This window comes from Sus scrofa, chromosome 14 (assembly GCF_054392235.1).
Source record: "Sus scrofa isolate SSC_HxYL_T2T_F1_AM1 chromosome 14, Sscrofa_HxYL_maternal_Yorkshire_Landrace_v2.0, whole genome shotgun sequence".
Classification (NCBI taxonomy): Eukaryota; Metazoa; Chordata; class Mammalia; order Artiodactyla; family Suidae; genus Sus; species Sus scrofa.
Window position 1 is genome coordinate 109,636,040 of NC_139396.1, and position 10,925 is coordinate 109,646,964.

At 45.8% G+C, this 10,925-nt stretch overlaps 1 protein-coding gene across 1 annotated transcript; it reads left to right on the forward strand.

Annotated features, from left to right (window-relative positions):
* The first annotated feature begins 206 nt into the window (after nucleotides 1-206).
* LOC102165904 (ral guanine nucleotide dissociation stimulator-like) lies at nucleotides 207-1,892 on the forward strand. The gene is made up of 4 exons (XM_021073698.2): nucleotides 207-394; nucleotides 1,005-1,064; nucleotides 1,233-1,426; nucleotides 1,690-1,892. Exons 1-4 carry the CDS (start codon nucleotides 240-242, stop codon nucleotides 1,890-1,892), a joined length of 612 nt encoding a protein of 203 aa, XP_020929357.2. The 5' UTR covers nucleotides 207-239.
* The last annotated feature ends 9,033 nt before the right edge of the window (nucleotides 1,893-10,925 follow it).

A 10,925-nucleotide genomic window follows, 5' to 3' on the forward strand; every position in this document is an offset into this window, starting at 1 on the left:
CAGGACTGTGCTCCAAACTGCCTCCCACATTGAATCATCTCTCACCCCCAGTTCTGCTGGGGATGCCACAACCTTTATGCTGCTGAGGACTCTCAGGCCACTAGTCTCCGAGGCTGGGGATTCGATCTGAGCTCCGGCCTGTGCGTTCTGGTGTCCACAGTGCTGCCTCTGACCGAAGTCTCTGCTCTGTTCCACCCCAGGAGGAAGATGTGACCCCAGTGGGCAGGCGTGGGACCTGCATGGTGGGGAGTGTCCAGGGAGGCCGGCTGGACAAGCTGGTGGCACAGCTGGTGCCCACCTTGCTGAGCGGTGACCGCTCCTTCCTCCTCACCTTCCTGGGCACCTACACGGCTTCTGCCACCACCCAGCAGGTGCTGGACCTTCTGTTCCTAAGGTGAGTGCCCTGCCCCTTGTGGCACATGGGTGACCGGGCCACCTCCCAGCTGTTGAGATGTGGGAAGGTCACCACACCGCTCTGAGCCTGAGTGTGCCCTCTGCTCACCCGGGTAAAGAGAGGACCAGCCCCCTGGGGTGATGGAGGGACTGAGCGAGTCCATCATGGCAGGTGCTTCTGGGGAGCTGGCCCTGGGGGAAGGCTGCTGAGGGGCTGGGCTTGTGCTGCTCTCTGTCTTCCTCCTTCCCTTGAGGAAGCCTCTGCCTGTGACCTTGGGCTGAACTGTGTCCCATTGGAAAGGTGCTGGGGGATTCCCTGGGGGCTTCCCTGTCCTGGGGGAGTGAGAGCAGGGATCCCAGGGACCAGCCGTGGGGCCCAGGCTGCTCAGATCTGCGTCATGGGGCTGGTTGGGCTTCTTCCTTCTGCAAATATCTGGGACGGTCCCCTAGGCCCAGGCACTTCTAGGAAAACCTTCATTTCATGCATCAGGCAGACCACGGTCCTGCCCTCCATGGCCTCCCTGCTCCCGGGGGTCACCCTGTCACACCAGCCATCACATCCAGGTGAGTCCTCAGTACAGCCCAGCTGACACCTTCCTGGCCTCCTCTAGGTACGGCTGCATCCTCCCCTACGCTGAGGAGGACGGCGGGCCCCTGCACCAGCTCAGAATGTGAGTGGCTTTGGATCCCAGGGGGAGGGGCTCTCTGCTCCAGAGAACAGGGGAGAAGTGTGGGGCCTGGGGATGGGAGGGGATGCCAGGAGCCCGGGTCCCACACGGGGCAGGGTGGAAGGCAAGGCCGGGCCCTGACTCTGCTGCCCCCCTCCCGACCACTCCTAGGGCCATGACCTCCATCCTGGGCACCTGGCTGGACCAGTATCCTGAGGATTTCCACCAGCCTCCCGAATTTCCCTGCCTGAAGATGCTCTTGGCTTACCTGGAGCTCAGCATGCCTGGCTCAGCCCTGGAGCACAGTGCCCGCCTTCTCCTGGCACAGCTGGAGCATCTGGAGCCCATGGAGGCAGAGGGTGACGGTGAGGGGCCCTCGGGGTGGGTGATGGGGGAGTGGGGAGCGGACGGGGCTGGGCCTCACAGAGCAGAGCCTCCTGAGGCTGGAATTGGGCAGGAGCCATGAGGAGGCTCAGATCACTCTTCCCCTGGACTGCAGCCTGGGAAGACTTCCTGGGGGTGGCATCTTGGCCTGAGACTTCGCTGATTGGCAGGGAGGAATTTCCTGTTTTGGAAGGCATGCGGTAAGGCAGTCCTATTGAGGATATTTTCTCTTCTTGAACTACAGGACCAGCTCCAGAGCAAGCTCTAGAAACACCTGGAGACCCAGAGCCAACTACAGCCCTCGTGCCGGCTGCAGCTCCACAGCCCCAACAAATTCAAACCATAGCGCTAATTCACGTTCAAGCTTTAGGTGAAGGGGACATGCCAGCTCCAGTGCCAGAGCCAGAGCCTGCTCATGTCCTAGCTGTCACTTCAGCTCAGAGCTAAGAAACCACTTTCTCAGCCTCCACTTCTAGATCCATGCAAGTTCCACCCAAGCTCTGCTCCCAATTTCAAAGCCTGAATCACCCCGGAAACCTGTCCCAGCGCTTCCCCTCCAACCTCAGCCCTTTTCCCCCACACCCTCAGCTCCAGAGCTGAAGCCTCAGCAAGGGCACTGCCCCTGCTCTGAGCCCATCAGGCTTGGGCACCTGCTGTGGCCTGGAATGTCCTCCAGCTCCAGGTCTAGGTCTAGAGACCACGGCAGACCCCGTTCTTCCAGTTACTCCAGGGCTGGCGCCACCTCCTCCCCTAATATCCCTGGAGCTGGACCAGGTCAGCAAGAGCCATGAGCACCGGCTCCTGTGGTGCCTTCAGGGCCAGAGGACGAGCTGCCCCAGTGCCAGCAGCAGCCCTGGAGCCTCCCTTCCCTTCCCCGTAAGTCCATATTCTCACATTTGGTTCTTCACTGTATATAGCGAATTATTTACTCTAGGATATAGCTCTCACTTGAAATAAAATTGAATATTTTGATCATTGAAATTGTACATGTGAGTGACATGAAGGACACTCGCCGTGTTACATGACCCCTCTGTCATCTCTGTTTCACATCACTTGCATCAAGGGCAGCTGTATTTGTGTTAGTCACTAAACCCGTCACCTTCAGCATGAGACCCTGTAGTATTCCTGATTTATTTATTTTTAAATTTGTATTATAGATGATTAACAATATTTTGCCAATTTCTGCTCTATAGCAAAGTGACCTAATCATCCATATATATATACATTCTTTTTCTCCTCTCAGTATTCCTTATGTGTCTATGTATTTATTGATTACTGATTTTTCCTGAAAGTGGTAACATAATTTGTGACTTCTTGTGTTTGGTCAAGTAATGTATAAAGAGACTGATTATCTTTTTTTGTTTGTTTGTTTAAATAAAAATCTTTAAAATTTTAAGGCAAGGGAGTTCCCGTCGTGGCTCAGCAGTAACAAACCCAACTTATATCCATGAGGATTCAGGTTCTATCCCTGGCCTTGCTCAGTGGCTTAAAGATCTAGCCTTGCTGGGGCTGTGGTATAGTCTGACAGCTGCATCTCCCATATGACTTCTGGCCTAGGAATTTCCATATGCCGTGCAAGCTGCCCTAAAAGACAAAAAACAGACAAATAAACAAACAAAAAAAATGTAATGCAGGCTTGGTGTTAGAGGCACGGCCTTGGTGTGTTTGATCCAGGGGACGATCTCAGTTGCAAAAGCAGGACCCCACCCTAAGCCTCATTAAGCAGTATCTTGTCCTGGGGAAGCTCTGAATCCACAAGAGGAGAGAAGACATGGTCTGAGGTGCCTGTGTCCTAAGAGAAAAGGATAAAAACTCATGCTTGGGAAGATCAGGGAATGATCTAGATTTAGAGGCTGCCTGGGGATGAAGAGTTAGGACTCCACCTTCAGAGATGAACAGGATACGGCTGTGGAGGAAACTGGCAGCAGGAGCAATAGAAGCAGGTCCCTACGTGCAGGGTATCATAAAGAATATTCTGCAGCCAATAAATTCATATTTTCTACAATTATAAATGGGTAGAGTAAGAACTCATATGAAGAGAGAAAGTGACTCATAATATACGCTAATCCCATTTGTTAAAATTCCATATAAATATACATGAAATTATAAAAATATTTTGTGTGATAGTTTTCTAATTTTCTAAAATGTGCTATTGTTACTGTAAACAGAAAAATGCCATAAATTTCTCAGTTAGATAGACAGATTTCTCTGTAGCACACACGGAGAGCTGGAGTGTAGACATATGAACCCCAGCACATTCCTACCCTCTCCCTGCAGGTCCCCTGAGGTGACCTCCTCTCTATTCTCTGCCCTGGACCCCAGGCCTGACTCAGGGGGTCAATCCACACTCCCTGATAGTGGGATTGACTTGGGGAGTGGCCAGTGGTGTTGTAGTCAAGACAATGACCTCTAGTAGAAGGCATCCCCTAAACACGGAACCTTCAAAAATTTGGTTTGCTATAGCAGCAAGACTGAAAGTGGAATTAGGAATATTGGTTTATGTTGAGAGAACCCTGGGGCCCTGCTGCACTCATGCCATTTCTCATATGGCCACCAGATGGCGGTGTTTAACGGCTTCTGGGAAACACTGCACATTCAAAATTGTCCTGAGAGAGCCTTCATCAGAAAGTGTTTTAACTTACAAGTTTTGTTTTGTTTGGGGTTTTTTTTGTTTGTTTGTTTGTTTTGGGTTTTTTTTTTTTTGGTCCTTTTAGGGCCACAATCACAGCATATGGAGGTTCCCAAGCTAGGGGTTGAATTGGAGCTATAGCTGCCGGCCTATACCACAGCCACAGCAACGCAGGATCAAACCAAGTCTGTGATCCACTCCACAGCTCAGGGCAATGCCAGATCCTTAACCCACTGAGAGAGGCCGGGGATCTAACCTGCGTCCTCATGGATGCTAGTCAGATTCATTTATGCTGAGTCACAACGGGAACTCCCAGGATTCCTTTAATGTATATTCATTTTCATCTCTTCTTTAAACTCATTTTGAAGTTAATGAAAATCTACTGAAAATTACAAATATAAGGTGAGCTGCTGACTGGAAGTTGTCCCTGTTGACACAGAACATGTAAAATTATGGGTCCAACCCCACCAGTGTCTATCTCTGTCCTTTCCTCACTCCTTCCAACCATCTATAAACATCTTTTTATGTAAAACATCTTTTGACAATCTGTATTACATAGTGGGGATATTTTTTTAATCTTGTGCTTTTTGTGATATGAATCTTTAGGTGACAAGTGGTCTGCTTTTGAGACAGTGGGTAAGTCTCTGAGGTCCTGGGAGACAGCTGAAGGTAGGGTGTGGGTCTCAGTGGGAGGCAGTAAAGGCAGAGATCTGCTCAGCACAGCCAAGGTCAGGGCCACACTGTCTCCACCCCCAAAGCACCGAGTCTGCTCTCCCTCAGGGAACTTGGCTAAAATCCTGTCTATCCTGAAGGAACATCAGGGTCAGAACAATGAACAATAGAGCTCATAACTGTAGGAGAGAGAGAAGGTTATGCATTTTCAATTCTCACCTTTATGTCTTTGTTTCATTTCTTTTTTGTTTTGTTTTGTTTTTTTGTTTTGTTTTGTTTTTTTGCTATTTCTTGGGCCGCCCCTGCGGCATATGGAGGTTCCCAGGCTAGGGGTCGAATCGGAGCCATAGCCACCGGCCTACGCCAGAGGCGCAGCAACGCGGGATCCGAGCCGCGTCTGCAACCTACACCACAGCTCACGGCAACGCCGGATTGTTAACCCACTGAGCAAGGGCAGGGACCGAACCCGCAACCTCATAGTTCCTAGTCGGATTCGTTAACCACTGCGCCACGACGGGAACTCCTGTTTCATTTCTTATTTAACTTCTATAAATGGTGTTTGCAAGAGTCCAGCCTCATCCCCCTGCACGTGGATGTCACGTTCTCTCAGCACCTTTAGTGGACAAGCCTGGCTTTCCCCCTGGAACGATCTTGCCACTCTTGTCAACACTCACTAGACCATCCATGTGAGGGTGTGTTTCTGGGCTCTGGATTCACTTCATTGATCTATAATTCTGTCTTTTTGCTGGTACAAAATGGTCCTGATTCTTGTAACTTTGCAGTAAGTTTTGAAATCAGGAAGTGTTCGTCCTCTCTTTGTTGTCCTTGCTCAAAATTGCTCTGGGAGTCTCCTAAGTGTAAAGTTAATTTTAGGATGGCTTTTTTCTTTTGAGGGCAGTGAGACGGGGATGGGCACTGGAATTGTAAATTGCCATGGGTGGTACTGAGGTCTTAGCAGTGAGAAGTCTTCCAATCAAGGAAAATTGGATTTGAGTCACTTAATCTCTTTTCCAAAGTTTGGCAATTTCAGTTGTACAATTTCTATTCTCCGTGGTTAAGTTAATGACTAAGTAGTTTATTCTTTCTGATGCAATTGTAAATAAGACTCTTTTCTTAATTTCCTTTTCACATAGACCAGGTGAGTGTACAGAAATGCAAATGGTTTTAATGATGACTTCATGTCCTGTCACTTTGCTAAATTCACTTATTGTTTATAACATTATTATTGTGGCCTCCTTAGGGATTCTACATATGACATATGTCATGTGAGAACAGAGCTAATTCTACTTCCTCCTTTCAAATTTGGATGTCAGTGATTTATTCATTGATTCATTTATTTATTCATCTATCTTTCCTGATTGCTGTGACTAAAACTGCCAGTGCTATGTTGCATACAAGTGGTAAAATCCAGCATTCTTACATGCTTCCTGATTTCAGAGGAAAAGTTTTCAGTCTTTCAAAGTGGAGTGTGATGTTGGCTATAGGTTTCACATATATGGCTTTCATTAAGTGGTGGTAATTTCCATCAAACCTCATTTGTTGAGTATTTTTTATCATGAAAGAGTGTTGAATTTCTTCAATTGCTTTTTCTGCATCAATTGCAATGACCAAGTTCTTTTTCCCCTTCATTCTATTAATGTGGAGCATTATACTGCTGTATTTTCCTAGACTGACATTTCCTTGCATTCTAGGAATAAATCCCCCTTGCTCATAGTATATAATTTTTAATATATGAAGAGATATAAATTATTACTATATAACTCAATGTATACATGCTTCCAACCTCAGCTCAGCTTCTTAAACCCTGGTATGGTGGCAAGTGATGGCCAGGACCCAGCACTGGATCACGGTGGTTTATGCTTCTAATTATTGTTATTACTGATCTATGATTATTGTGGAGGAAACTGGCAGCAGGGGTTATAGAAGCAGGTCCCTAAGTACAAAGTATCATAAGGACTATTCTGCCGCCATTAAATTCATATTTTCTACAATTATAAAGGGATAAAATAATTACACATACGAAGTGAGAAAGTGGCCACTAATATTCATGAACCCCATTTTTTAAAATTCCATATAAATTTAGATGAAATTATAATGTTATTCTGTGTGATAGTTTTCTAATTTTCTAAAATGTACTATTGTTACTGTAAACAGAAAAGTGCCATAAATTTCCCAGTTGGATAGACAGATTTCTCTGCAGCACACACAGAGATCTGGGGTGTACAAGTGAACCCCAGCACATTCCTACCCTCTCCCTGCAGGCCCCCTGAGGCAGCGACCTCCTCTCTATTCTCTCCTCTGGACCCTAGACCTGACTCAGGGGCTCAATCCACACTCCCTGAAATACTGCACTTGGGGAGTGGCCAGTGGTGTTGTAGTCAAGACAATGACCTCTAGTAGAAGGCATCCCCTAAACACAGAACCTTCAAAAGTTTGGTTTGCTCTAGCAGCAAAACTGTCAAAGTGAAATTAGGAATGTTGCCTTCTTTTGCTGAGGGAACCCGGGGACCTGGCCGCACTCATGCCATTTCTCATATGGCCACCAGAGAGCGGTGTTTACCCGCTTATTACAGACAACTGCGCTCTTCAAAATAAACTTCTACCATGAGGTTGCAGGTTCAATCCCTGGCCTCGCTCATTGGGTTAAGGATCCGGGGTTGCCATGAGCTGTGGTGTAGGTCGCATATGCAGCTCGGGATCCCAAGTTGCTGTGGCTCTGGCTTAGGCCGGCAGCAACAGCTCCAATTCGACCCCTAGTCTGGGAACCTCCATATGATGCGGGTGCCACCCTAAAAAGACAAAAGACAAAATATATATATATATATTAACGTCTGAGGTGGCCTTCATTAGAAATTTTTTATAAACACGCAAAATTTCTTTACTATATATTCATTTTCTTCCCTTCTTTAAACTCATTTTGAATTTAACCCAATTCCCTTCTAGTCACAAATATAAGGCTACCACTGCCTGGAAGTTGTTCCTTGTGACACAGAGGCATATTGTGTCCAATCCGCCACCTGTATTCATCTCTGTCCCTTCCTCTCTCCCTCCAACCATCTATAAACATCTCTTTATGGAAAACAGCTTTTGACAATCTATGGAATGTAGTAGAGATTTTTTCAATCTTATTGTGCTTTTGTGATATGAATTTTGGGTGCCAAGTTGTCTGCTCATTTAGACAGTGACGTCCTAGGAGACAATTATTGCAGGTGGGCTGTGGGTCACAGCAGGAGGGGTAAAGGGTGAGATCTGCTCAGCACAGCCAAGGTCAGGGCCACACTGTCTCCATCCCCAAAGTACCGAGTCTGCTCTCTCTCGGGGAACTTGGCTAAAATCCTGTCTATCCTGAAAGAACATGAGGGTCAGAACAATGAACAATAGAGCTCATAATTGTAGGAGAGAGAGAAGGTTATGCATTTTCAATTCTCACCTTTATGTTTTTGTTTCATTTGTGATTTAACTTTTATAAACGGTGTTTGCAAGGGTCCAGCTTCATCCCTCTGCACGTGAATGTCATCTTCTCCCAGCACCTTTAGTGGACAAGCCTGGCTTTCCCCTGGAATGATCTTGCCACTCTTGTCAACACTCATTGGACCATCCATGTGAGGGCGTGTTTCTGGGCTCTGAATTCACTGCATTGATGTATAATTCTGTTTTTATGCCAGTGTCCGCCTTGATTTGTCCTCTGCATTGAGTTTTGAAATCAAGAAGTGTGTCTCCTCCCACAGTGTTTTTGTCCCTGAGAAGGTTTGGCTCTTTGGGGGTCTGTTTCTTGTAAAGTGAAGGTTAAGAAGGGGTTTTCAGAGTTCTTGCTGTGGCACAACAGGATTGGCTGCATCTTGGGAGCACTGGGACACAGGTTCAATCCCTGGCCCGACAGTGGGTTAAGGATCCAGAGTTGCTGCAGCTGTGATCTGATCTCTTAGATCTGATCCCTGGCCTTGCAACTCCATATTCCTTGCAGCAGCCAAAAACAAAAAAATAGGGTGTTTTCCACGCAGGATGGGGTTTGCATAGGGATTGCATTGGGATTATAAGTTGCAGTGAGTATTATTGAGGTCTAAGCAGTGAGAAGTCTTCCAACCCATGAAAATGCCATTTGTGTCTTTAATCTTACATCTTTTCTCAGTTTTCATTGTACATGTCTTTACCTCTTTTGCTAAGTTAATTTCTAATTGGTTTATTCTTCCCAATGCAATTGTAAATAAAATCATTTTGCGAATTTCCTTTTCAGATGTATCAGGTTAGTGTACAGAAATGCATATGATTTTCACGGTGACTGTATCTGGTTACTTTGCTGAATTCATTTCTGAGTTCTAACATTATTTTTGTGGCATCCTTAGGATTTCTCCATATGAGATCTTGTCATGTATGAACAGAGCTATTTCTACTTCCTCCTTTCATATTAGGATATGTGATTTTTTTCATTGATTGACTTGTGGACCTTTTCTAACTGCTTTGGCTAAAACTACCAAAACTATGTTGGATAGAAATGGTAAAATGCAGCATTCTTCCATGCTTCCTGATCTCAAAGGAAAAATTTCAGTCTTTCACCATGAGTGTAACGTTTGCTATGATTTTTCCATTTGTGACGAATTATGTCATGGTACAGTCCTTTAAACCTAGTTTGTTGAGTGTTTTTTATACTGAAAATGCGTTGAATTTTTTTCAGTTGCTTTTTCTGTATCAATTGTGGTGATCATGTTTTTTTTTTCCCTTCATTCTGTTAATATGGAGCATTATACTGATGTATTTTCCTAGGTTGAAAGATTCTTATAGCTCTTTTTTTAAAAATTTTTTTCTATTAAAATATAGTTCAGGAGTTCCCGTCATGGCGCAGTAGAAATGAATCTGACTAGGAACCATGAGGTTGCGGTTCGATCCCTGGCCTTGCTCAGTGGGTTAAGGATCCGGCGTTGCCGTGAGCTGTGGTGTAGGTCGCAGGCACGGCTCAGATACTGCGTTGCAGTGGCTCCGGCGTAGGCTGGCAGCTGTGATTAGCCCCTAACCTGGGAACCTCCATATTGCTGTGGGTGTGGCCCTAAAAATAAAAAAAGGACAAAAAGACAAAAAAATAAAAATAAAATATAGTTCATTTACAGTGTTGTGCCGATTTCTGCTGTACAGCCTCTATCCTAGGCTGAAGCATTCTTCCATTCCAGGGGTAAATCCTACTTGTTCGTGTGTGCAATTCTTTTCATATGAATAGATATAAATGATTATTATAGAAGTCACTCATAGGCACTCCCAAATTGAGTGCAAGCTTTTCTGAGCCCTGGCAGACAGGTGATGGCCAGGACACCAGGCTGGACCACAGAGGTTTATGCTTCTAATGAGTCATGATAATCGTTATGACTGAACCACGATTGTGTTTTACGCAGTCAGTGCCTGTCTGACGGAGACCTGCCTTCTCCCATTTCCTGCCTCCTTGCCTCTCACGCGCCATTCCTTCCTTCTGGGATCTGCTCACTTCTTCCTTAAATCCATCCTTCCTCACCTTCACTGAGGGCATGAAAAAGCCAAACTCTCTTAGTCCTCGTTCCACCTGCAAATGTTCTCCCCTTGCTTTTTCTTGAGTGATAGTTTAGAATGAAAGCCGCATGGACCGTTTCTGTGATGTCCTGGGCATCTGAAGATGTTACTCCTTGTTCCTGCCCTGAGTTGTTCCTGCTGACCCGTCTGCTGTCTGGTCTCACTGTCGTCAGCCTGCCCTCAGCTGTAATAAACTCTTTTAATTATCTTCAGTATTCTGAAGTCCATTGCTCTAAGGTAAGGTCTGTGTTTGTTTTTATCTTTCCTGCTCAGGACTGGAATCCGACATCCATGATTTCTAGTAAGTCTAAAAACTTCGCATCCTGCCCCTTCACCGCTCTTTCCGCTTCTCATCCTAAAGTCCCTTGTATATTAGACGCTTCCTCTGCTTCATGTGCCTCACTGCACTTACCCGATTTTATTTTCCATCCCCCTCTCTCTCTCTGCAACACTAGGTTCATTAATTCTCTCCCCAACCCTGGTTAACCTGCTGTCTGATCATCCAACAGAATTCTGATGTCCATAGCCCTGTTTTTTCAGTTTTAGAAAATGTTTTTATATTGTTTTGTTTTTCTAATTTTTCTTGTCATTTTTTTTTCATAGTATTTCATTCAGCAATGGTTCCAATACAATCTTTTAGGTCTTTA

What these genes read in the sequence shown, in the direction of transcription:
- LOC102165904 (XM_021073698.2), top strand. Translation starts at nt 240, where the DNA reads ATGGTGGGGAGTGTCCAGGGAGGCCGGCTGGACAAGCTGGTGGCACAG. An exon ending in CCCCTGCACCAGCTCAGAAT is followed by an intron (nt 1,065 to 1,232) that starts GTGAGTGGCTTT and finishes GACCACTCCTAG; the next exon opens with GGCCATGACCTCCATCCTGG. An exon ending in CATGGAGGCAGAGGGTGACG is followed by an intron (nt 1,427 to 1,689) that starts GTGAGGGGCCCT and finishes CTTGAACTACAG; the next exon opens with GACCAGCTCCAGAGCAAGCT.